The following is a 26,093-nucleotide window of genomic DNA, read 5'->3' as shown; positions in this document are numbered from 1 at the left end:
CCAGGGAACTGCAGCGTGTAGCTAGCTAGTTTTTCAGCAAGTTTATAAACCTTTCTAAGGAAGAGATAAAATAATCCAAACTCTTTGTTGCATATGTCTAACACTTTCAGAATATTGATATTGAAGTGTATGTACAATAAAAAATACCTAATTTTCATACAATGTCTGTATAAATATATCTCCTTGACACACTCCTCACAGTGATTTCTACATGTAAATTAAATGTTTGTTTTAAATGTGCAGTTGTCAGAACTTTGGGTTTATCTTCATATTTCCATTAGAAACCTTCCTTTGCAAAAGGAAGTTTCAGATAAGAATACTTACACAGAGCACCTTGGATTCATATTAATAAAAGTATTAAAATTCTGATGTACGTATTTGAAAATAATTTTGGATTTTCAAATAGGAATTGATAAACTGCACAGGTCTCATTCCAGTCGTCCTTGCTTAGCATCACCTATTGCTCCCCATACATCAAAGACAAACTCATCTGGAAATGCAAAGTCTCCGAGAGTTTCATCCAATGCCACTGCAAATTCATCTGGGTTTTTCTTGTCTCTTCCAGCTTCCACCATTGTTGCGGCTAAAAAGCAACAAAACAAAATAATGTAATTATCATGAAAGTGAAAGCTAACATATATGGCCAAGATAGTTTTTGAATGTCTATTTTCAAAACCAGGTAAGGTCAGTTTAGGGAGATGTAAAGCTTACCTACTGAATTTAGGATTCAATGGGAATTATGCACTTAAATCCCCCTACACTAGCTACATTCTGGTCTGATAAACAGGAGAGCTTCCTTGGAGTGCTTGTTATATATTCTTCTGTTTATTTGGCAGAGGTTTAATTTTTAATTCAACAAACCTTCATTTTAATCTTATTAAATTATATTCTGTACTCATTACTGAAGGCACATGAAGCATGGGTCTAAAAACAAGGTTAAGCACAACTCTTCTGCGATAACAGATCCATGCCAGCTTCAGTGAGTTTGATATGAGCTTGCTGATCTAAACCAGAAGATCAAAAGGCAAACCTGAATGTTCTTGTCCTCTAAACAACAAAGAAAAGATCTCAGCAAGTCAGAGTTTAAAGTGGCCAAGCTTTTCACAGAAAGCCAAAAGGCATAGTCTTTGAACATGGAAAACAACATACAGCCTGCATAATAGATATATGCAACCAAGCTAGTATGGGTTTGCTAGCAATAACCCATGTTTTACGAGTTTAAAATGTTGAGCATCACCTGCGTTTAGAAAGGAGTAATGATAAATTAGAGAAAACACTTGAATACCCCTACTTTAGGAAACAAGAATTCAAATACTAGGCTCATGTGTTGTGTAATACCAGGCTAATGTGTTGTGTAAAATACAGAGAAAATAAAAATCTGGTTTGTTAGGTATTGGATACAGTATGTTTGCAACTGCCTGAAAGAAGCTGTGCTCTCAAGAAACCACCATATGACCTCAAACAGATTTGTTTAATTTTTCAGCTTACTTTTCTTTAAATTTAATTAACTTTGGCTTAATTTTTTAACCCAAAAAACACCTCCAGGTTGTAAAGAGACCGAGGCATTTATTGTGAGCCACATTATTCTTCTGCTTGGATCTACATATTTTTTCAATACCATCCAAACTAAAGAGTAACTGATTTCAGTGCATGAGTTTGCCTCAGTTGTTATTACCTCCAGCTCTGAAAAGCAAATCTTTAGTTTATAGCACCCTCAAGGCTGGGAAAATTTGTGCTTATGCCACTATGAAGTGGCAAAGTTATTTCTGGAAGTCTCAGCCAGGTGGTTCAAATTGTGCAAAAGCACAGGAAAGGCCTTGCTGCTGTGCACAATAAACCGCAGCCACCAAAGACTAGGAACATCTTAGTACCCAGGAAAGTTAAAGCAGAGAGGTCTGATACCACAGAGGTAGACTGTGATATCTTGTATACCCATGCTGTACAGCATTTTCTCTTATTTAACACCCAAGTATCAGAATTTACCAAGTTTTAGACTTTAGTTTGGAAATGGCTATACTGGGGTCGTTGCTCAGGACTCAGTCCTTAGCTGCTGTGCTCATCCCTCACTTTTAGCCACTGCGCAGTTTCTCAGATTCTAGAACAAATTACAAGTCTATCCCAAACAAAACTGGATACTGGCAATGCAAGGATATTAGAACAAATCAAAACTGCGAGGGCTCAAACCTCCCTTGATCATGGCACCTGCACCTCCCTGAAGGATGAAAAGACTCAGCTTTTTAACCAGTTTCTCCTGGTTAAGCTAGGCCAGGAGAACTACTGGCAACAGGCTATCATGGTTTGAGGGATGCAGAAGACTCTGTAAAACAGACTCAGCACAAACAGCACTGCTGAGTGCAGTTTATTTTCTGAGCTCTCTCGCTCCTCCACAGCCTCTGTTCATATTCACAAGAAATGACAGTACTGTACAACAAGTTAAACCCTCAAAGCCTGCTTCATTTCATGATTACTTTACACACCTGCCTTAAACTGCAAGATGTCCTCCATCTTTTGTTACACATCAAGTAACCACCATTTTCTTCATAAGCATATCAAATTCAAGTGTCACACTGACGGATTTGACAGATTCTAGCCTTTTTTCAGAGGGATATCGAGTGGAGAACTTGTATTACAGTGCCTGAGAAAGGGAAGAAAGTTCTGAAGCCACAGAAGACCATCTTCACTGGGACAGTCTGCCGTCTACTGCATGCACTGTGCTGTACCAACATGGCAAAATCTCTCTGATAAAAAGGAAAAGAAATTTCCCCTGCTCTGAAGTTTTATTAAATGTATTTAATATTATTTTGTTGACCTGACACACGGCTCAAGTTTATTGACAGTTACGAATTTCTGGCAAACAGTTTTTGCTGTTATGCAAACTTATAGCAAGCTGTGAGCAAACTTGAGCCATAGTCCACACCGTAGACGTCAGCAACAGTAATTTTTTCTGAAGAAATTTGACGTTTTGGTTTTAACTACGTTCAGACGTGAGGCTTCAAAGCGAATCACAGTGTGCCAAACTACACAAAGCAGTCCAAAGAAAATTTACGTGAATCTCGACAAACAAAACGCTGTGATTGAGAAGACAGTTCAAGCGTAACCAGCTTCCCGGGCACCACTAGTGGTTCGCAAGGAAACTCAAGATCTGTTTCCCTGCCAGAAGAAACCCTAACCCTGCTGCGTTGATTCTTTCTGTGTCCCCTGTGAAGTTCCTGGGACACTGACTGAGAGGAGTCTGGACGGGAAACAGGCATTAAACAGGGGACTCTTGTTCCCGACAAGCAGAAGACAAATATTTGTCCCATCAATGCCACCCTATATCCCCTGACACCGTGGCATAAGAAGGTACTTACAGAGGAGCAACCCTGGAGGTAATGAGGTAACAGGTGTAATTTAAACTTCACAGATTTCTGGACATGAACCAGGATATGAATTTACTCTAAATAGACACTGGGAGGGGGTTGGAGGGAGAAGAGCTGTGCAAGGTGACACGAGAGCAAACATGTCTAGATACAGTTACTCAAGATATTTTTAAAAAGTTGCCATCAACAGAGTAGGATCTAGACAAGTGTTCCAGCAGAAAGAGTGGCAGCAAGGAATTTAGCCAGTTTTAAGATAAATTGTTCAAGGCATACGAAAGAGCCATATGATACAGACAGCAGCAATAAAACAAGACAACACAGCATTATATTACAGTCCAACTGCCCTAGTTGAAACCTCAGAATTACACAGTAATAAACTCTGTCATTAACAGAAAATGTTATTTCAAACACAATTTTCTTCAAAGATTGAGCTTCCCAAATTATGAAATAGAACTTTAAAAATAGTTTATTATAGATTTACCAAACTTGAAAACAAAATCCACTAAACTTACATAGTCAAGACAACTTTCAACCCAGTCAAGCAGGAGACAGAATGTCACCGCCATGCGAAAGCAGCAGCCTCAAATAAAAGTGTTTTCAACTGTATTGAGCAACTGTAATCAGCACTACTAGGGTATATTTAATGTGCTATATTTATTAAAGCACATTCCCCTTCCCAGATTCACCTGATGTAATGAAATATGTTTCTGTGGAGAGATCGCAGGCTCATCACTGCTGGTTTGTACGTTTTCGACAGCTTGGTGCTGACCTCTCGTGTCAGCAGAGTTGTATTACCGTGCAGCAAATCCTAATGCAAGATGCAAGCCATCCTTCCTGATTTTCACACGCAAGTTGTACCACTGATGTACACGAATGCGCAAAGCTGAACCCTGCTTCACTAGTTTCATACAGACAGGAACACTGCAGCTGACCAGTCTTCTCTCCCACCCAGTGTACGTATTCTTATTTCCCCAGGCAGTTGACACAGACGCGGGATGGCATCCCCTGGTAGGCACAGCTGTGCAGAACATGCTTGTTTACACAATGACATTTGCAATGCGTAATTCCCAAGGCAAATCAAAAACTACTGATTGCCAAGGCATTTAGCAGATACTTGCCAACTTGAAGAAAACTTTACTGGTTCTCAGAGGGTGACAGCTCTGTGCCAAATTGTCTCCACTCCCCTTCCTTTCCCCCCACTGCTTCTTGTAACAGCTGCAAACAATAGCGATTACTGGAATTTTATTCCAATAGAATATTTTTCCACACTCCAGATAGCCCCAATTGTTTTCAGATTTTTTTTTTTTAAAATCTCACTTCAGGCAATGCTCATACCTGAGAAATTTTTACATAAAGTGTAAAAAGTTCAGCAAATTTAAAAGTGATGACAGGAATTAGAAGTCTTCTCAACTTTAACTGAGAACCTCAATATCAGGCTTCCCAGAATATGAACAAAGTAGTATGTTGCCTTTTTAAACCTAGTCCCTTTAAAATAACTTCAAAGATCTTTCACAAAATCCTTATTTTCACTTTTAATAGACACATGCTTGTTATTATCTACCTTACATAGTGGTTTTGCTACCTATATCCTATCCTGTAGCTTCTAAAAAAACTTTTTCAGAAGTCTTAACAGAAACTTCAATATTTATTTAGCTGTAATGCTATCAGAAGCTTTGCTTTCATCAAAAGGTAACAAATATTATTCTGGCCTGACACTTCAAGAGAGCTAAAATTCACGTTCAGCTTCCTTACGACATGACAGAAAATGAAGTATGTCATTGCAGTTTCCAGTGTTTAACATTACTTGGTTTTAGTTTCATGTTGAGCATTGTCAGATCTGGCACTCAAGGAATCATTAGAAATATCCTTTCTTCTTGTTTCTTTTTATTAAGTACTAATTCTTCTTGAAGTAGGTAAGTTTTCTTGTTTAACCAGACTTGCTACCTTTCCCTTTTTCACAAAACTCCCATTATTCTCTAATGAATGTAAATGAACAGTCATAAACAATATACCCCAAAGTGTATACAATAAAATCCTTTGGGAAAGGAAGTCTGGTGACAGGAGTAGAAACCACAGATTCAGGGAGAATATCACTTTCGTCAAAGCTTTTCAAGATAAAAACATCTATCCAATATTGCTGGGTTGGATTAGTGAGCCAAGAGAAGAAGCTTGGGTGACAAAAAGTTTAAACCTGTTAGGACATTTTGACTAGATGGTAAGTTTGAAAAATAAAGTCAAGAGTGGAGAAGTAGATTTGAAATTCTTCCAGAGATGGAGAACATGCAAAAATATGTAATGTCTGACAATGTTATAGGGAACAACAAAAAGGAAATAATCATCCAAAGTAAAAATAGAACAAAATAGAACAAAATATCAGTGGATGAAGAGCTAGCCAAAAGATGCTGAAAGAAAAAAGTTGGACGGGAAGCCCTTTTTGCGTTCATTTTTCCATCGGTAGCATTCTGGGGTTGGATCCCATAGATCCAGGCTTCCTCCCACCCAGAACATTGCTTCCTGAGTCCCTCCTATTAATCAACTGTTCACATTCCTTTACCAGAAAGCATTGACAGGATTTAAAATAATCTGAATTACCTCTCAATGGCGCATTAATGTTTTAAAGAAGGCTGAAGTCAAGCATTGGCCCAATTTCTAATGTGCCCACAAAATGGCTGAGGAATATATTTCCAAAGCCAAGTGTCCCTTCTGCAGACTAAGTCCAGTTTTCAGTAAAATAGAGTAAAGAGGTAAAAAGGTAAAAGTGCATTCAAAAGGCAGGTATGTAAATCTCAACAACATTTAGATCTTTGAAAATAAAAATCTGTGCCAAAAAAAAAAAAAGTAAGTGTACGCATTTCCATTAAATGATTTCCAAGCATTTTGCTCCAACTTAGGGATTTGTAGATTTAGTCAGCCATTCTTGAAACTGTCAGGAAACTTAACTATGCAAAAATTAAGGGCCTTATCTCATCTTTAATTCTGTCTGTAATTTTACATTATTTTTTCTTTCCTTTCTTTCTAACTTCTGGCTTAAAACTGGGGCACTGTTTTAGAATTCAATCAACACCATGGAAGTGTCATTTTAATGGAGATGAAAGAGCAATATAAACTGACATCCAAAGCTTCTGACAAACACAACTACATGGGAATGAGCAATGATTGAGATCTTAATCACTTGTCGGCTGTCGCATTGTGATGACTTGCATTTTCAACTAATCTGGCTTGAGTAATGAGTGAAATTTCTAGCTGAGTGGTGATTGGCATTCTCTGAATGAATCCTTTCCTCATATTTCATTTGCATGGATGACTGATCACATCCAGTGTATGAAAAACTGACATGTTAATTGAACAGATTTGTGACAGGTGATTAGCCCTCCTTTTGTAAAGAGTCCTAGAGCTGTTTAATTGTTTAAAAATGATAAAACTTTTTTTTTTGTCATCACCGTTGGCCCTTGACTCTAAGATTTGAACTTTAGGAAATGGCTCCAAAGGTGCAAACTAAAGCTACATGAACCCTGTAGTCTTTGATTCCTGACAGTTTCTCTTTGTTTCACTGCCTTTTTGGGAGGAAGAGAAGGGAGAGGTGAAGGGCAAAACAACCACCCAGTTGGGAAGAAGACACTATCTTTGAGTACAAAGACCTCTTCCTTCTTTGAGTGTTCTTTTAAGGCATTCTTTAAAACTTTCCAAACTACATATTGAAAGATGAAGGACATTAGATCTTTTGGGAAAAAAAAAAAGCAAGGAATTCATGAGAAAACTCTACCAGGTGCTTGGCAACCAGTTCAGCCATATGACCTGAAAGCTGAACTCTGTCTACTGTACAAGAGCCATCTTACAGTACTGAGAGCCAAAACCACAGGGAACACCAGTTCCCACGGGAACTTGCTTCCCTTTCACACAGCAGAGCATAGCACACCTCAACATCCCAAGAAACCATGCTCTAGCCTAGGATCTCAGGGTTCTGGGCTATGGACACCAAAACCAGAACACCTATAGCTGCTTATTCCTGTAGGGCCAGGAGCCTCGGGACCTTGGAGGTTACCTGCAAGGACAAGATCCTTCAGAAACCCAGCTTGAGCTGGGACTGCAACAGCTGCAGGACAAAAACAGCTCCCAGAGGGACGGCTGGCACGAGACTTGGAGCTTTGAAGCCTGAGCCAGAGATGGACTGAGCAGCAGAGGCTGCAGGAGAACGACAGGACATGGGATCCAACCTAACCCAGAGGGTCAGCACCACACAGGGCTCCCGGGAGCATTACATGGCAGGGGCATCACATATTAGAGTTGCTGGGAACAGAATTTTTGAGAATTTTTAGTTTTCTGGGAATTGGAAAGTTTAGATATTACCTACAAAACAGAATTCGCAAGTTTTGGGCAGCTCCGCTCTGTCTTCTGTGCCAGGAAGCCCACCTACCTTAGGCTGGGGGACAAATAATACTTTACCTACAATTTTCCCTGTGAGAAAACTAGTAGAAGCTGCCAATCAGATGCTTGCCGGTACGAGCAGCCAACAAAGGACTTTTGGCTATTCAGATAATCTCCTGTTGCTCTCATCCCTCTGTGCTAACTGCTGCCTGTCCAACCCTCCTGCTTTGCCCTTAGCTTCATGCCAGACCTATTTTCTCTTCTGCTTTGCCTCCTCCACTTCTCTCTCATAAAAGCTTTCTTTTCAAGATCGCTTTCCATTTAGCTTATCCTTTCCTAATTCTTGGCAGATTTTTTTAGATATTACCATAACAATAAATACCTTCCTCTTTGTCTCAGTATTAGCAGTTCCACAAGATCGTATGAGGACTACACCCAGCCACAGCTGGCTACAGCAGCACTTCTCACTCAGCTAGATTGCAGCTTCTTCCCATACAAACAGAAGTTCCTATTTAGTTGTTGTCAGATTAACAGAGAGAAGCAACAGCTGCAAGCACAAGTTTGGTGCAGTTTTAAGGAACTTATGACACTGGGGTTGAATAGTTTCTTTCGTTATAAATTGATGATTGTGGTAGCCAGTAAATATTCTGGAAAATTTCCCATGTTCTTCAGAACACAGGCTTTAGATAATTTGATAAATGTGAGCAATTACTCTGTCAGTTCCCTTGCTAAATAGTTGCCCTTTCACTGATGAAGATCTCAGATTCAAACTTTAGTAATCAACTTTGATGTCTCTAAGCCAAGGGGCAAAACAGCAAAAAAGCAAATAGACAGGCTTATCCTTAACAATCCTTAAATGTGGTACACACAAGCTCCACTAGAAAAATATATGCCAGAACGAATACAGTGATGACAGTTAATGGCAAACAACTAAATAATTCATGCAACAGTGTATAGAAAATGTGCAGGAAGAATAGAGGATTGATTAATTACATCATAAGGCTTGTAGTGAGAGATTCTTTTTTTTTTTATCAGAGATGCACGTTTGCAGAAATAGAGGCAAGTTTTTTGAGACTGCATGCTGGACAAATTTTGCTTCGCTTACATCCAGAGACTAAAGTACTCAATAAATTTTAGACTACAGAAAATGAGAAATGGTTTAATCTTGTAGTAATGTATCTGTTAAAAACTCACCTAATTCAATATCTCTTATCCCCATGTATGTTTCAAGAAGCTCATCCACTTTTTTAATTGCTTTTTCTTCAACTTCAGTTGGCTTTGTTGAAATGAAGGGAGAAAAACAGCAGAAGTATGATTATATCCATGCAGATTTCAAAATAACCAGCAATTTGACACTGATTATCCTTACTCCCATCCTAGCCACCTAGACTTACAAAACCTACAAGTAAAACACGTTATTCTACTCTCTTTCCCTCTTCTCACAAACCTGAGTCTTCCTCCTAACATCAAGCCACGCAGCTCTCACATTCAAACTAAACAGGGGCCTTACACCTCCTGACAATACAGATCTTCATCAAATCCTCATCGGCTTTAGAGGAACCCAGAATAAATAACATTTCTTCTTCCAAACCCTACTCCTGATTTTACACATATTCATGTCAGCATACATTATTAGCCTCTCCTAACAACAACCCTTGGACTTTGCTGTGTCAGCAACAGAACCAACTCTTCAACTGTCCTCCCCTTTTCTTTCCCCCTTCCCTCTTTTCAACACTCCTTGGTCTAATCTACCTTAAATGCATCAATATAATCCATGACATCTAAATATAGGCTCTCTGTTTCCAGATTCCTCAGCCCCATCCTATCCCTGCTAGACTTCAACTTTATATAAGCATTTTTCCCCTGCAGAAGGCAGTCGTCTTCTTAAGTCCTATAACATCCAGATTTTTCCTTCCTACTCCACCTTATGAACCTTGGGGAAGAATAAATCAGGTGCTAGGTGATTAAACTATTGAAGGGCCCCAAGATAACCGTACCATTTCCTCCACAGTAGCAGGGCCTTTGGTTCTCAGCCGAAGTGTTTCTCTCCCTCTGGAGATTTTAGCCTCTGGCAGAGTTCCACCTTTGGACCTTGGTTCCAGCTTTTCTAAAGACAAAACAAACAACAACAACAAAAAGAAAAGATACCAAACAAAACTAAGTATATGGTATGTCAGAATATGATGTATCTGCTTTGGCTATTATATTACCTTCACTTTTTATTCTAATCAAGATCTAGACATATGTAAAAAATTAATTATAAATTAACTGTATTCTAAGTACAGCTTTGCTGACAATTTCTTGTCTTCAAACTTTGATATCCGCTTGACTGCACTGAAACTAGGATTTCCATTAACCAATGTATCTATGCAGGCCTATTGCACTCAACTTCATATATGCACTTTGTATAATTTTATTTCCCTATTCTACAGAAAAGTAGAAGGATTTATTACTTAATATTAGATAATGGCTGAAGTCATCAGCCAAATGCTGATTTATCCTGGTCTTTAGAGACAGACTATGTAGTAGGTTTAGCATTGCAACATTTCCATCTTTCACTGATGCAATGGTGCAAACACCACTGATCAACAGGTCATGATGAGCCACATGGAGCTGAGCTAACAATTTGATTACTAGCAGTCACATAGGTGAAATGTCCATAAGTAGGTCTGCAGGGGTTTTTCCACTGGTTTCACCAAAGTTATGATTTCATACCTGATAAATCTCTACCAAGAATATCCAGGTTTACCCAAAATTTTCTTTACCTGAATTCAACTTTCCTTCTTTAATCTTGGGTAACGGCACCCCAGTTAGTGAATGGAGTATGGAATCATTTAGATTTGGCTTTCTTGTTCTGGGACATAATTTTACATTCAAGAGTGGCAAGGCTTTAATTAATTTAGTGACATGGGTGTTACACAGCTAATCTGGAAAGTGCTAGAAGAGGGGAGATAATTTTGCAGAACTGTTTTTAAGTGTGCTGTTTTCTCTACCACATTATTCCTCCTCTTAACAGCAGGTCTTTCTAATAAGCTCTCCTTGAAGGCAAGACTTTCACATGCTATGTTCATTTTGCCCAGGTAGATTCCAACTCATCATTCTTGCATAAGTAGTCAAAAATCCAGATTGTTTTTATTTTAACAAACAGATATGGCCCAGTCTCTTACATATATACTTAGGATCAACACTTTTCCTTAATCCTTTTGTTGCTTCAAGAACAGTTTAAAACATCCTTAAGATTGTCACCACTTCTGCTAGACTTGTTTCAAAAAATCATTCCTGATACAACATACATCTTTTTCTAGTTCTGTTACTATTAGCACCTTAAAACTCATGACTTGACATAACCTTTAGTTGCAATACTTCAGGCCAAAGCTCTCTGGCCATCACAGAAACTATTTTTCATATTCACGTAATTTAAATGTAGAGTTTGTATTATGCTGCCTTTACTTTGTTTCTATTAATTTTTCACCAATTCATAGAGGCCAGCTTGTGACTGGTAAGGACCAATCTTATTCAGACAAGTCTTTAATTCTGTGCTACAAGCCTTGCCTAGAGTAGCTGAGGCAGCCTGTGTGCACAGGGTAGAAAGACATCCAACCAGTAAATAATACTTATTTCACATTCTGCTGAGAGGAAGAAAAGTAAAAGTTAGTAATTTCACACAAAGGTTTGTCTCTTATTTCTATACCCTCACAAACTTGTGTTGAAACTAAGACAAATTCAGCACCTACTTGTCCAGCAGGATCTGGATCTTGTTTGTTGTCTCTTTGGGGCTATTCTCAGCATGCTGCAGCTTAAACAATATCTTGAATAAATTTGTGCCTAAAGCCTAACTGCACCTAAGGCCAGAGGCAGGATATTCTAATATATTGGGCACTGCAACTTGTAAATTAATTCCTGTAGCGTAAAAAATAATGTGCATCTCCCAAAAATCTGTCCAAAAAGCTCTGATTGCCTCTTAATTCAATGTCAGATACAAGGTATTGCCATGGAATCAGCAGGTTTCCTTCTCTACACCACAGACAGACTAAAAGGTATCTTAATCACCTGACTAAAGCAATTACCACTAAATAACGGCTGAAGTCATCAATCAAATGCTGATTTACCCTGGTCTTTACAAATAGACTATGTAACACATTTAGCATTGAATACAAATTATAGACCCATATTAAAAAGGTATATTCCTATATTACTAATTGCAATACTATAATATGTAATACTACTTTAGCGTAATGTGTAACATACACATTTACTTACAGGAGTATCAACTTATATCCAAACACATTAGAGATTAACTGATAAACCTCATTCTTCATAGAAGCACTAAAAGCAAAAAGAAATCTTCAAATTTCTCTCATTTTCAATTTCTGCTGCTATTCTGACACCAAGTGTCAAGACTGGTGTATGACAGCAGTTGTAAACTAGTAACAGATAAAAAGATTTGAAAAATAAACACTTTGAACTTTTGCTGCTGTGGTGAAGATGACGATTTTGAACTTGCTGTTAGTACAGATGCACACAAGGACTCATACACACTTATAATTTAGCAGTATTTTGAAGTTTTTATTACAGAAAAATGCCACATGGTTGGGGAGGGGGGCTGTATACAAAAAATTGAGAGAATAAAAATTAAAACTCAATCTCTACTTTGACTCCCTGAGCTAAACCCACTTTTTTTTTTTTTAAAAGTTTAGCACATTGATAAAATTAATATAAAATTAATATACATAAGGATTAGCAGTAGGTATGTATTCCTCCTACATAAGTATCACTTTCTCATAGCATGCAGGTTGTAGGTAGAGACACAGCTTTGCCATACTGCTTTCTTCCAATTCTGAGTATACCTGCTGTACGATTAGAGATGCCCAAAAAAAGCTGGGGAGAGCAGGCAGGCATGCAGCAAAGGAGGTGCTCTAGGAAATCCTAGACAGTGTTTTCTGCGGCATCCTTCTGCATTAGAGAGTGCAGTCCCCAGTAAAGGGTACAGAAATAGAAAAACCTGACACACAGATGAACAGGGATTATGTATCAATAGAGGAAAAGAGAAGAGGAGGCTCAAGGATCAGCGCATTAGTGAAGTGATCCATGCTTTAACCGAGACTCAGGCTGAGGCACCCCACACCAGGATAACAGCTGGAAAAAGCAAGACAGAAGAAAATCCATTCATAAATTTCCCACTTTGAAGAAAAAAAACAAATGTACTTTCTTATAGCAGTTATGTTACCTTGGGTGGACACCTGGCTGCAATCTGAAAACAAACTTACAATGCAATCCAGTGTTGGGATTTCAGTATCAGTGAACAAGGTGGACAGTCAGATCACTCACCAAATGCTTTCATAGGCTCTATCAACTCCAGCTTAAACACCTGACCTTTCTCCAGATCTTTTAGCATTTTGGCAACTTCATAATGCCGACAATCTGACACGTTTTTTCCATTTATAGTCTCTATGTGATCACCCACGCAGATCATTTTGGTTTGGTCCATAAGGCTACCTTCTTTGATTCGCTATTGTTTAAAAAAAAAAAAAAAAAAGAATTAGAAGCATTTCTTTAAAAGGTAAAGAGGTGACACCACAGAGTTTCAAGAATGTCAGTTAACAACATCAATAGCATTGAGCTTATTATACCAGCAGTGTGTTTTGTCTATAAGATTTTCATAAAACATATTTTGGAAAGCATTATTTTGCAAACAAAGTATTTTAATAAGCATTGAATGTAAAATCAACAGGGGAAAAAAAAAGAATGCAATCATACTTTAGAAATTAAGGCTTCTGAATAAGCTAATATTTTTGTGCTTTAAAACTGAACCCAAACATGTCAGTAATGTGAATGTTTAATTGAGTTTTGGGCTTTTATTTTGATTTAATAGCTTGACAAGCATAGGAACAGAACCTTTCTCTTCTCAAGTATGGTCCAGGGACATAAAAAAATGTGTGTGATACACTAAAAATGACATACTATAAAGGGCCAGTCTTAATAAGACCCTTCTATAGTGACAGAACTTCTACCATTTTCCTCATCAAGCTATATAGCTGCATATTGAAGTATTTCCTCTGAAATAACAACAAAGAATAAGAAATTCTCATGGAACACAAATACAAATGGTCTAAAGATCACAAAATGTAATAGAAGTTAGTAATTATACTTTTTGTGAAGTGGAATTTAAAAAGTGAGGAAAAAACGCAATCTTTAAAAGATCTCTATGATATATCAAGTCAATTGAAGGACACTTAAAATTTTAGTGATTCTGTTTATTGTTGTTATATGCTGTCATATTTGTTTATCATGTGCCTAAGTCATGTAAGCCATTATCCTATGGCTATTTAAAAGAAAAGCTATAAAATAGTAGAATATCTTATATTTTGTAGAGATAGGAATTTCATTCTGATATCTTCCTGAATAATGTACTTTTCAATTAAGACTGATGTTGTTCAGGCTAATTTTGAGTGAGATAACATTGAGAAAAGGGAGATAAACATATTACCACCTACTACTATAACACCTAGCCTAGCTGCATAACTATCTCAGAAACCTGCTTCTAGTTTATGTGCGCATGTCTGAGCCCACATATGTGCCTCCATTTGAGAGAGTCAGTGGGAAGTGTGATTGTGCTCAGTGTCCTATAAAACACTGCAACAATTTTTAGCTTCAGGCTGAGTTTAACTCTTTCTAGCACTTTTTTCTTTAACTAGATTAAAACCAAAAAGAAGCCTCATGGTGAGTGAAGAGGGGGGTATCTTACACACACCAGAAACCAGGTCCCAAATGCATTTCTGTTACCAGGTGCCAGGATTCAAAAGCGTGCCCACCGGACTTCAACCAGTCTTTTGTCTACGTGGTGAATTCATTCTCATTCAGCTTTTCTTCTTCACTTGGATCCTAACACCAATTACTACAGCCCATAACAGCTTTCAACAACCCACAGATAGGTAAATATTAATCGTTAATTGTTAATAGAACACAGTAACAGTTTTTCAAGGAAAGTAATTATATAAACAAAAAGAATTCTACCAAACTTTAAAGTAGAGACTTTAAGACTAAGTCTCTGCTTAGTCATTTACCTAGACAACCAGGTATAAAAAAGATGCAGCTTTTACTTTTGTTTATGTATTTTCTATGCTGTTTTAAAAAATCCATTAGCTAAATATGCAACAAAGTAAGCTCCTAGAAACTCCTTTAAACTGATGCATTCCCACGAAGACTGCACCGTATTCATTATACTGCTTATTAGACCAGTACAAGGACAATGATATATTTGTTCAGATAAGTTTTATACAATTTACTGGAAATTACAGCTTGTTTTGCTAATGTGGCGAGGATTTTCCAGTCTGCTCCAATTATGTGATGGCTGTTCTCTTTCCCCATATTACTAACCAAGCACAGAGAAAGTAACGCTCTGTACAGTGCTGCACACATGAACTTTAATTGCTGAAGCACTGCTTTCAATGCCTTCTTTTAAAATACCACATAAGCAGCAGCGTGACTGAATGTTATGGGCTGCACGGATGCTACCACTAGAAATTCAGAGTTCTGTGTCTATAAACATAAAAATGAGGCTATGATTTTGCTAAACTGCTTACTGAAACCTCCACTGCATCTCGACTTTCTCAAACATGATCTCAATCACGTTTTTCCACAACAAAGACAAGCAAGCCTATTTCTAAACCACACCTTGTTTTACATCCACGGTAGCTACGGAATGAATAGAGACTACAACCTCTCCATACAAGAAGCTCTGTTTACAATAGCAGTAAGAACAGTGATGGGGACAGCAGTAATCGAAGATAATTGCCAATGCCTCACTAACAATGGATAATTGGATTATATCAGAGCAAAGCATCTAAAAAAGGCAGAAAATGTGATTAAGGTTCCAAATACCTAGTCTAGCAAGGAGGGTAGCATCATTTCATCAGCCTCTACTTGTCTCAAAACATCTGGAGGTCATACAGAAGAGGAGGAGGAAAGCAGTTATGATTAATATATTGTACATGTTACCGCCCATAGTTGCTACTCAAGTTAATTGTGGTAAATTGTGTTACTCCATATCCTTAGCACCTTTTAATTCATCCTACCTAAGGCAACAATATTGGAAAGCTGGAAAAGCACTGTACTTGCACCTATTCTTATACAGCACAAAGGCTTCTGCCCTATGAAGAGTCATAAAGACTGAAAGAACATGATCTCATTATCACATGAGTGACAAACATTCTATAAGCACCTAATCAATGACATCAGAAAATCACTTAAAAAAGGAGGGGGCAGATGCAAGCAGTATCTAACACCCACAACCTTAGGGCAGGTCGGAAAATACAATGGTCACATTGTAAAACTGATACACATTACAGAAGCAATGAACAAATGAACTAATTTTGAATGACATGCAGTACAGAAATAGCTGAACTCATTTTGAATGATGTAGAACTTCTGTTCTAGTAAAGTATTTCACCAGTAATCAGATTTACCTTTATAAATGCACAGCCAGTTCCGTTGTCTGTAATGGTAAGCCCAAGCACATCATCAGTTTTAAGAACTTCCACTTCTTTTCGTTGTCCTTTTATGTGGGCAAATATGAAATCTTCAAGGCCAATTTGTGCACCTAAGAGCTTGTCCATATCAGCTTTATGAGTGTTCAAAGTGCAAAACATGATCTGTGCAGGAGGACAGCAAACACATTATCTTTAAGTTTAATAGTATATTAGGAAAATAAAAGGAAGTGCATAGTTCTGGCCTCTTTGACAGATCGATAGCTGAAATGATGATAACTCTCCTTCTCCAGCTGCCCCAGGAGAGGTAATAGTCTCCATCCACGCACATGACAGAAAGCATCAATAGCTCAAACCCTGCAGATAAGAGCTGGCAGGGAGCAAAGGAGAGAGGCATATCTGTGTGAGCAGCCTCTCATGGCCTGTCCCAGCACACCAACTCTGACACAGGCATCTTGAGCTAGAGCAGAACAGCTTGTTCCAGGGGTTAGAGTGAGCAAACCAAAGAGCCACCGCCATCGTTCACCCACCTCAAATTCCACAGGATTCAAACATCACTAGGCACTGCTTCAAAATATAACTGCTTGAAAGCAGTTTCATGGGAAAAAAAGGAACTCATCAAAACAGAGAGCATGACATGTTTTATATTGCTCCACGTGTTCCACCATTAGCTCAGAGCACGTTCTCTCCAACAAGCTTGCTTAGTTTCCCCACCCTTCCTCCAGCAAGTGGGGGTCATCTCTGTTTCAGCTTAGTAAAAGCAAGACTTAAGAAAAAGGGCAAATTTTTTCTTCATAAATCAGCCTGAGGGATTTCTCTTCAGCACTGAGTGTTAGGCACTCCTTTTTATCCCTACACTTATACTAGTGGCTCTTTAACAGGAGGTCTATTGTCCCGGGCATAGGCTGGATGAGCCTAACCCAGCTGTACTGCTTGGGGACAGAGACGATGCTTTTGCCCACCACAGTACTGCATGGAGGAATTTGGCCAGTCCGGGCAGGCTTTGGGCTTTCTGCTCTTTGAGTACAGGCTGTACTGAACAGCCTAGCCAAAAAAAAAAAAAAACAAACCCAACGCTCCTCCTCACAGCTAGAGTAGCTACACCTGCCCAACTCCGCTCCCAGCTGTAGCTGGAGAGGAGTGAGGGCTGAGGGAGGCCCCGCACAGCCTCCTCCTGGGCAGCACTGGAGAGCTCAGAGCAGCAGCCAAAATAGAGAAACTCTGTGCTCCAAGAAAAACTTGGAGAATCCCTAAAATCTACTTCACTGAGGCAAAGAGCACCCCTAAAGACCATCTTTCACATGCAATGGAAGCAGGGGAAGAGGAGGAGACTTGCCACCCCATTTGGCCCTCCAGCACAGGTGGCAAAGCCACAGCTGCAAACCATCAAAGGCTCTGCTGCCAGAAGGATGCACATGGCTCTGACAGGACAGGAGATAAAAGTAGATACTTTTCTACCCCCTGCCCATATCTGCTGGACATTATTTTCCTTCAGAGCGCACCTTGGACCCCCTTGCAGCCACTGCCCACACCAGCTCCAAATTAGGAAATGGAAAAAGCAGTGCTAACACATGAAAAGAAGTACACGGTGGGAAGCCAGCCTAGCATTTGAGACAAACAGCAGCAGGATGTCGCTTAGCGTCCTTCATCTTTGCAACTGCTCTAGCGGCAGTCCCCAGGGAGCAGCGGGCCAGCCCAGCTGCCCCAAAACCCAGGCACAGACCTGTGCCTGCAGCCTGCCGAACCCCCCAGTGCTTCGCTGGAAATGCAGGGTCTCCTTCTGCCTTCCCGGCTTCCCTCACTACGCTTGTAAAAGTTATGGGGTTTTCCACACCAGAACACTTCAAATGCCTTTTCTTTCCTTCTGGCATCACTGGATGACAGCAGAAAAACTGAAACGAAAGTCACCAACATATTCAAATATACTCCAGGTCAAATGAGGGGTGAATACTTTTCCTAATGTATTTCACAGAGAGCATTTAAGTTTCTGAAGAACTTAGATTCTATAACTATGGGGGTTTTGGTTTTAAAAACTGAAAGTTTAGTAGTGAGTTGGTGTTTCTTAATGAGGGGGGGCTTGTTTAATTGTTTTAAAAAAAAAAAAAAAAAACAAAAAAAAAAACAAACAAAAAACCCTCAAAACCAAAAAACCTAAACCGCCCCTACTTCAAAGGCCAATTGCTTATCTCTTATAATCCATCAAATATCCACTGCAATCTAAGCCTTACTTTAACAATGAGAGTCGGAACAGCACACAGACATTAGTTTTATTCTCTCAGGTAATGCAAAGTTTTTCAGTTAACCAATACTCAAGCATACCTAGAGAAATTCAGCCGGTTTTAAGTAGAAAATTAAAATTTATTTTACAAATAATAATAATTTCTAATCATCAGCAGTTTTTTTAAACCAAGAAGGTTCAATTCAAACAGACTATATGTAAGTTCACGTATACATTTTCATCTCTCTCTCAGGCTACATAATAACTTGGCCAATTTACAACTGAAACTCAGTTCTTGTTCTTTCAATGAACAACAAGCACCGTGTCTTTACATTTTAGACATTAGCATCCTTCATCTGACCTTGTCAAACAGACAATCATCAAGTAACTACTGTAACACCTTTGAATAGATAAAATTGGCAACAGAGCAGAAATGTGATATTTAGAAACTCGATCCAGAGTTTCTCTTTTTAGACCTTCATCTGGATGGCATTCCTACTACAGCCTATAAGTCTGCAGAATTTTCTGTGAGTCAGTTCTATGCTAACCACAAGGCTGAGAGAGCATCAGCCAGTCAAAAATAAAAGTTAAATCATTCTTTATCCTCTTTAGAGGACAACTGCTTTTTCTCAGAACACATATATGCAAAGAGTAATGTACTAAAGATGTCTCTACCCAGGATAATACACAGTTACACCATCTATCAGTTAACAGCACAGCTTTATTTGTACATGACTGATACCTGTCAATTCAAAAATGACACTTTTTTTTTTTAGATTTTACATGTTTAATATAGGTACCTAATAACAGCTTATATACTTAAATAATTAAACAACAGCTACTATAGTACACCTTCCATTCACTCAGTTTGGTATATTTTTGATAGTAATTTTCTTACCCAGAAAAGAATCAAGAAAAAGTTGAATGTGCCATTTTCATTGTTAAGTCTTCTCTCTCTTCTTACTCTCAACCTTCATATGCATTTGATCTTTAAGTCAGCATACCTGTGCTGTGACATTTCATGCTAACTTTAGCAAGACATTATAAATCATAACTGTTACATCAGTCATGAAGTATCTAGGATACCTCCTTCACTGAGAGAGTTATCTTGTGTGGCACACAGAACAAGGAAATTCCATTCGGCTGGCAGGGACTGGGGGCTTATGCACAACCTTATAAAATAGATTTCTCAGATAAGATTACTAACAGATTATTCCCTGCATCAGTACCTTCAATAGGAAGAGACTACGTTAGCCAATAAAAACAGGGTTACACTGTGTGTTATATAAAGAAACCGTATTAGCTAAGAAAAAGAGGGTTACACTATGTGTTATATAAAGTATATATGCAGTACCATATTGCATATCCTATATATTAACTACATTCTCATCTTCCATATTAAGCCTACACCTTGAGAAGAACTCAAAAATAAGTTGACTGATAGATGACACACTCAGAAGCTATTAAAAGCGCTTTTAAAATCAGTAGATCTCAGACAACTTTACAAAAGAGATCATAATCACTTTCTCTATTTAAGAGGTGGGGAAATGGGAATTCTACTTCTGAGCAAGATGTAACACCCACTGACATATTTCCCTTTACACGTAGGCATCATTATATCAAGAAATCACCGTCACATTTTCTAGGTACCTTACTCACTTTATCTTCCCTGAGGAAAACGTGGGAGCCTTGAGTAGCTGCAGCACAGGAAGAGTAACCAAGTCCTCTGAGTTCTAGTGTGCTTTTGGTACTCTATCAGGTATGCAACTTTGCCTCCCCAAATACATTCAAAGTACTATAAAATAAGCATTCAGTGTTTTATTGTTCTTTTTTTAAACCCAAAGTGCACAAGAATTACATACAGCTTAAAAGTATTTGAAAAACAGATCATTAATACAGCAAGCATCACAGGTAATACAGATGTGAAATTTAAGCACTGCTTAGGGGAATGGCAAGCAAACAATTGTTGCCATAGGCGTGGGAGGAGGTGGTTTATAGGGAGTGTTAAGTTTGTTCATTTAAAGTCTTTAATCTCTAGGCAAGATTGTGAACAATTTGTTTCAACAGGTGAGCATATACTCTAAAACTTTGAACAGTTTGGTGATGAGGATGAGGATTTCACAAGCTGACCCTTTTCTCTAACCTCCTAAAATACACTTCAGATTTTTTCTTGTAATAAGGTCACATTTATTTATAAACCTAAGTTTCAGCACAGTGGCTTATTTTTCAGTACTCTTTCATAAAAGTTTAAATCAAATAGGTTTAAATCAAACACTTCTATGAAAGTTTAATGCGGCACAGCCTCACAGTATACTTAACTGTTTAGCATGAGGAGGCAAGGCCCATGGAACAGCAGCCCAGACACAAGCTCAGCAGCTGAACTCTTGTTACTGGAAGAGACAGAGGGAGCTGCGTTTCTGCCCTTGGTGCTACTAGGAAGGTCTCCTTTTTCCTGTATTGCCTTATGAAGCAAAATTCCTTCCACCGTGAAAGGAACAGCAACCTTCATGGGCTCTTGACAGACACACCTGCTGAGCATACAACTTACCTCAGCAGCCCCACCATACTTCACCTTCCACAGCAAACAAAATAATCAAAAGTGCAAATTATGAGTACACAAACCAAAAGTCCATATAGCTCCTGTGGTTTACCATTCCCTTCTCATCTGATCAAGAAATAGCCCTGCCACAGTTGGACTTTAATATCCACATTCCCGGTGCCCGATTAGCTACTTTGAATACTTCAAAGCCCTACCATGTGCTCTCACAGGAGCACACCACCACCAAAGTCTTTAACAGACCCACATTGTCCTTTGGTCAGTGCTCATTTATTTAGCATACAGGCCACGCTTAGCCCTTTCACCCTTACAGGGAACATAACACTCCCTGCCACATTTTCCAATAGTCACAGTGGAATAGTAATCCTAAATGGCCAAGACCATACAGAAATACTTTCTCCAACTCCTTTTCCTACTTCATCCTCCATATTAAAAACAGAGGAGATATTTGTATTATCTATGCAAGTAGAAACATACACATAACTGTGGATGGGTTGTGTTGTTAGTTAAGAATTGCATCTATTTATTTTTTTTTTTAGTTCTGTGCTTCCTTGTTGAAACCCCCTTGAAGAAATCAAATTAAAAGTCAAGAACAATGTGGTCTACCTCAAACAGCACTCATATTAATCATACAGGCAATCCATTGCTAGAAGCCATCTTCATGCCTCCTCCCTGTCGAAAGAACATTCAGTTTGGACCAGGAAAAGAAGAAACGCTAGTCATAGTAAAAGTCAGAGAGGTAGACAGAAATGCAGGCTGAATGTCAGCTTCAAAAGGGATAACCGAGATATATATTCACCTAGGAAGATGGATGAAGAATAAAATACCTAGACAAGAAAAGATACGTATAGGAAATGCCTCAGAAAGCTGCTGTTATGGCTCACTCTTTCATAGATGCCTAGCAAACATCATAGGAGTGAAGGAGTCTCCCGTTTGAAGTTATACCTGTCTTGTTCTGCCCCCATCCTACCCTACTCATGATCCAGGTCTGCACAGAAGTTTTGTCAGTGTCTGTCCAACAAATACTGTGTTTTATACAAGCTTCGCTCTGTCCCTGTTGGCAGTCAATCACAGATCCTGGAAAGGATCCTCCAGCAGAAGCTAAACTCAGCTGGTCCTCTGAGATGTGAAAGAGGAAATGAGGTGCTGTAACCATGCGGAATCAAAAGGAGAAGTGACAGATTACAAGTATAGCTCATCCCGAACTGTACTAAAACACTTCAGCAGATCCAAGAATCCACACCCTTGCCTACACTGCAGTAAACTCACGTATCATTAAATGTATTAACTTCTGCAACAGTTAGCCAAATGTTCTCTACACTGAGCTCTTCCTCACTCCCCCCTCCACTATTTTCCACCTCAGAGGGCAGAGATCTCTGTGATAGTACCTGTTTCCGAAGGTATTCAGGTATCACACTGCCCATAGGCTTCAGCATAGCTAGGTCACAGAAACTCTCCTAGACAGATAACACCTACAAATGGCATTTGAGTACCTCAGTGTCTTTCAGTTTGCTGAGGAGTAGCTTCTGGCATTATTCTTTACACCAGACTGCCTGTCCAAAAGCAGCTTTAATTAATAGATAATACCATTGAAAATGTCTAGTCTTTACTTACTTCCAGCAAGCTCAGCAGTTGCTAATAAATTCACGTTTCATGGCACCACTTGCTATTCACTCATCTATCCTATTTTATCTTGTCTACCCAAAATTTTGTTGCAAGACTCTCAGGTTCAGGTTCTTCACTCTGCTGTGCCACCTTTACACCAGGAAATATTTTTTATCACTATTTTCATTTTATACAACTTAGTTTCTTAAAGCCAACTGAATTCCTTGAGTAAAAGATTTTAAGTTCAGTGCCTCCAGCAACAGCTCTCCATCCATTTTTACCAATAAACAACATTTAAAAAAACCCCCAAAAACCAACCAAATAGGAATGGGACAGTAGAGAGAAAAAGAGAAGAAAGAAACTTCTCTAGTTTAGCACACGGCTGGCAATAGATGCCCATGAAACGTGGTGCTTCCTCTAAAACCTTTGGGGGTGTCAGACTATACATCTAGCAGGAGAAACGGGAGTGCACCTTTCATACAAAATTGAATTTCCTGGTGAACGCTGTTCTTTCTCAAGTCAGTGGAGCCACAAGATCAGTAACAACAGTTCAACAGTGAAAGGAAGAAAACTAAAAAAGAAGATAATCTGGCAATTATAAGAACGTGAGAGTAGAAGGCATAACTGGAGATGGAACAGAACAAAAGCGGAACAAGCAGCTCAGTATGGAAAGAAAACAGGGAAGCAGAAGGTCAGAAAGCAGCTTGGAAGGTCTGGGACATAGGTGCACCGGCTGGCAACAGAACTGGTACTTCTTGATTACTTAATGCAACAGTGACTGGTTAAGCTGTATTCACTGCTACTGCCACTTTTCTTTTACTCTTTACTGTTTGAAATGCTGCTAGGTCAGGCCACAGCAGACTCTCAGAACAAAGTCTGTAGTAGTAGTCTTAACTTCTTTAAAAGAGCCAGCTCCAAATAAGAAAACAAGTAAAGCTGTATAACTACATGCAGGCATAATGAAACGTTAGCACTTTGTTTCAATTTGCCACTCAGAGGTTAAGGTTCATAGAACCACGTAGGAAGAACTTGATACAGTCACCACCTTTTAACTAAGAGAAAACAATACACTTGCAAACACAAATGAATCATTATTTAAACAAATGTTTAAAACTTGGCTCAGAAAAAAACATCAAAAAGGCAGCACTAAAAAAAAAATCCTCTTACAGATTTAAATAGCCTCACTTAAACGGTGGGCCTTTTAAAAGTAACTACCTGGCAAAGCAGAAAACTTCCCAAACGTCACATTCAGTGGGAATTTTAAAAGGTAGTCAGATTTAAAGCGTTTATACCCTCCATTGCCTTCATTCTGCGTGTTTACCCTCATGGATCCATTGATTTTTTTTTTTTTTTTTTTTTTTTTGAAACTAGAACAAATCACTACAGTCCGTAATTCCTGCACTGGAAATAATTATTCCACTCAACTGTAATACAAATGGTTTGTTGTGTTAAACAGCAGGCTGGCCAGAGGTTAACTCGGACAGTAGATATATTTTGGTTAAAAGGATCACTGTTTTTCCATGTAAAAGTTAAATGCAGTTATGCTTATATCCTTTCCCGTATGGTAATGCTCATTTGGAAATGGCAAAAGGAATTTTTCCCCCCAAAACGGAAAATACCCACGTCCACAAAAATTTGCAAAAGAACGCCCACCGCCCGCTGCAGCGCAGAACTGCCCCCACCTCCTTCTGCGTGTTTCCAGGCCGGTGTACGACCCGCAGGGCGCGGCGGCACGCCGCCAGCAGCAGGCGCAGAGCCCCCGCCGCGCCCGGGCAGTGCCCGGCTCCCGGCTCGGCGGGCCCTACCTCGGCGGGGTCGATGCGGAAAGCCTCGGCGATCTTCGCGTAGAGCTCGCGGGCGCTGCCGAAGCCCTCCACGCGGCCCGTGGGGCTGCCGTGCGCCAGCTGCGTGTGGAACTGCAGCCGCGACGCGCTCGCTGCCCGGGCCGGGGCCGCCGCCGCGGGAGCCGGGGCCGCCGCCTCGCTCTCCACCAGCTTGAAGGTTTCCTTGGACTTGTCCTTCTTCTTGCTCCTCAGCCCCAGCGGCATCTTCCGCGCCTGTGACGGGCTCCTGCCGCCGCCGCCTGCCCGCGCTGGACTCTGCCCCCGGCGCCGCCCCGGCCCCGCGCGGCCATGCCGCCGCCAGGTGAGGCCCGGGCCCGGCGACCGGCCCGCCCCGCCCCGCCCCGCCGAGCTGCCGCCCGCCTGCCCCGGAGCCGCTGAACGCCGGCGGAAGGCGCTCGGTGCGGGAGCTGCGCGGCGGCGCCTCCTGCCCTGCCCGCTCTTTCCCCCGCTCCCCTGGCAGCTCGGGGCGGGTACCGGGGCTCTGCCCGGCCTGTGCCCCCACCCCTTCAGCCTCGGCCATAGCGGGTCCTCGTGCACCGAGGACCCCCACAGCCTCCCCGCCCACCATAGAAGCCACAACCGGCCATAACTAAAGCCGAGCAACACGGACTTGGGATCTAGGCTATTCATGTAAACAAATAACCCTTCCTGTCCAGGGTACTGGTTAAGAAGGGTTTGAGTTGGTTTTTTTTTTATAAATGGAAGCCAAGGGCACTTTGAACTAGACTGCACCAAGAACGCTGAGTTTGCCAAAGACTGGTATGGTCCATTTTCTGGCCAATGCAAAGACATCTCTTCCACTTTCGTCTAATTGTGTATTATATACTGTAAAGTGTATTTATATACTTTTAAAGTCTTTTCCTAAATTGTACATAAACCCAGATCGTAAAAAGTTTACCATCTTTCCACTCACTAGTTCAGGAATTTCTACTAAGAAAGTACTAAATATTGATCAGAATAGGTTTATATCCAGGATATAAAAGCGAACATGAAGTATACAAGGACTTCGGGCAACTCTTGCTTATTTACCACAATTGTACATAGTATACCTATACAAACGTCTAAGGATTAATAAAGCAAGTATCCATATAAGCAAAGTTTAAGAGGCTTCCTATTGAACTGGACAGCAGCTTTGAAATACTGAGATTTAACATATAAATATTTGAAAAGTGTATTTTCTAACATTTAGTAGATTTAAAATGTTTCCTTCTCCACCATGGAATAGAGAAATGTATTCTATAGAATGAGTTAGATATTCACATGTTACAGAAGACATCTGTGCTCCAATATAACTACACTCACCTCAGTGGAATTGCTCCATTTTCACTGGTGTACTGAATCTACTCAAGATGTGAAGAGTGGGAATTTCATGAGGCAACATCCAGCACTTCTAAAGGAATCTGCTATAAAGCTGCAGAAAGAAGCAGCATTGCCTTACCACATCTTCTGACTCTAAGAATAAAAAAGACAAACCACTGGGGAGGAAAAAAAAAGGATTCTGGCACATGGGAGTCAGACCATGTAGGCAGTGAGAAGTGAATTATGAGGATGCAGCCCAGAGTCAAAAGTTCTTAGTATAGCTAATCAGAGAGTATCTAGATCATCTCAGAAAATACATACAACTTTTGAACTGCTCATTTTGTGGGGGAAAAAAAGAGT

General features: G+C 39.8%; 1 protein-coding gene across 2 annotated transcripts; it reads right to left on the bottom strand.

The window, feature by feature from the left end:
* Positions 1-329: 329 nt before the first annotated feature.
* On the bottom strand, positions 330-25,825 carry GIPC2 (GIPC PDZ domain containing family member 2). Of its 2 annotated transcripts, none has more exons than XM_075156118.1 (6): positions 25,737-25,825; positions 16,190-16,375; positions 13,053-13,233; positions 9,722-9,831; positions 8,919-9,000; positions 330-583 (listed from the first exon to the last, which is right to left on the bottom strand). In XM_075156118.1, exons 2-6 carry the CDS (start codon positions 16,370-16,372, stop codon positions 429-431), a joined length of 711 nt encoding a protein of 236 aa, XP_075012219.1. In that variant the 5' UTR covers positions 16,373-16,375; positions 25,737-25,825; the 3' UTR covers positions 330-428. The 2 variants fall into 2 exon arrangements, with proteins under 2 accessions (XP_075012219.1, XP_075012218.1); XM_075156117.1 differs by lacking the exon at positions 25,737-25,825 and adding an exon at positions 24,396-24,707.
* Positions 25,826-26,093: the final 268 nt, after the last annotated feature.

The sequence above is a fragment of the Calonectris borealis genome, chromosome 8 (genome assembly GCF_964195595.1).
Source record: "Calonectris borealis chromosome 8, bCalBor7.hap1.2, whole genome shotgun sequence".
Classification (NCBI taxonomy): domain Eukaryota; kingdom Metazoa; phylum Chordata; class Aves; order Procellariiformes; family Procellariidae; genus Calonectris; species Calonectris borealis.
This window is presented reverse-complemented; position numbering and strand designations above follow the sequence as displayed.

What these genes read in the sequence shown, in the direction of transcription:
- GIPC2 (XM_075156117.1), bottom strand. Translation starts at nt 24,638, where the DNA reads ATGCCGCTGGGGCTGAGGAGCAAGAAGAAGGACAAGTCCAAGGAAACC. An exon ending in TCCGCATCGACCCCGCCGAG is followed by an intron (nt 16,376 to 24,395) that starts GTAGGGCCCGCC and finishes CCTCCTGCACAG; the next exon opens with ATCATGTTTTGCACTTTGAA. An exon ending in AGAGCCTATGAAAGCATTTG is followed by an intron (nt 9,832 to 13,052) that starts GTGAGTGATCTG and finishes TTTTGTCTTTAG; the next exon opens with AAAAGCTGGAACCAAGGTCC.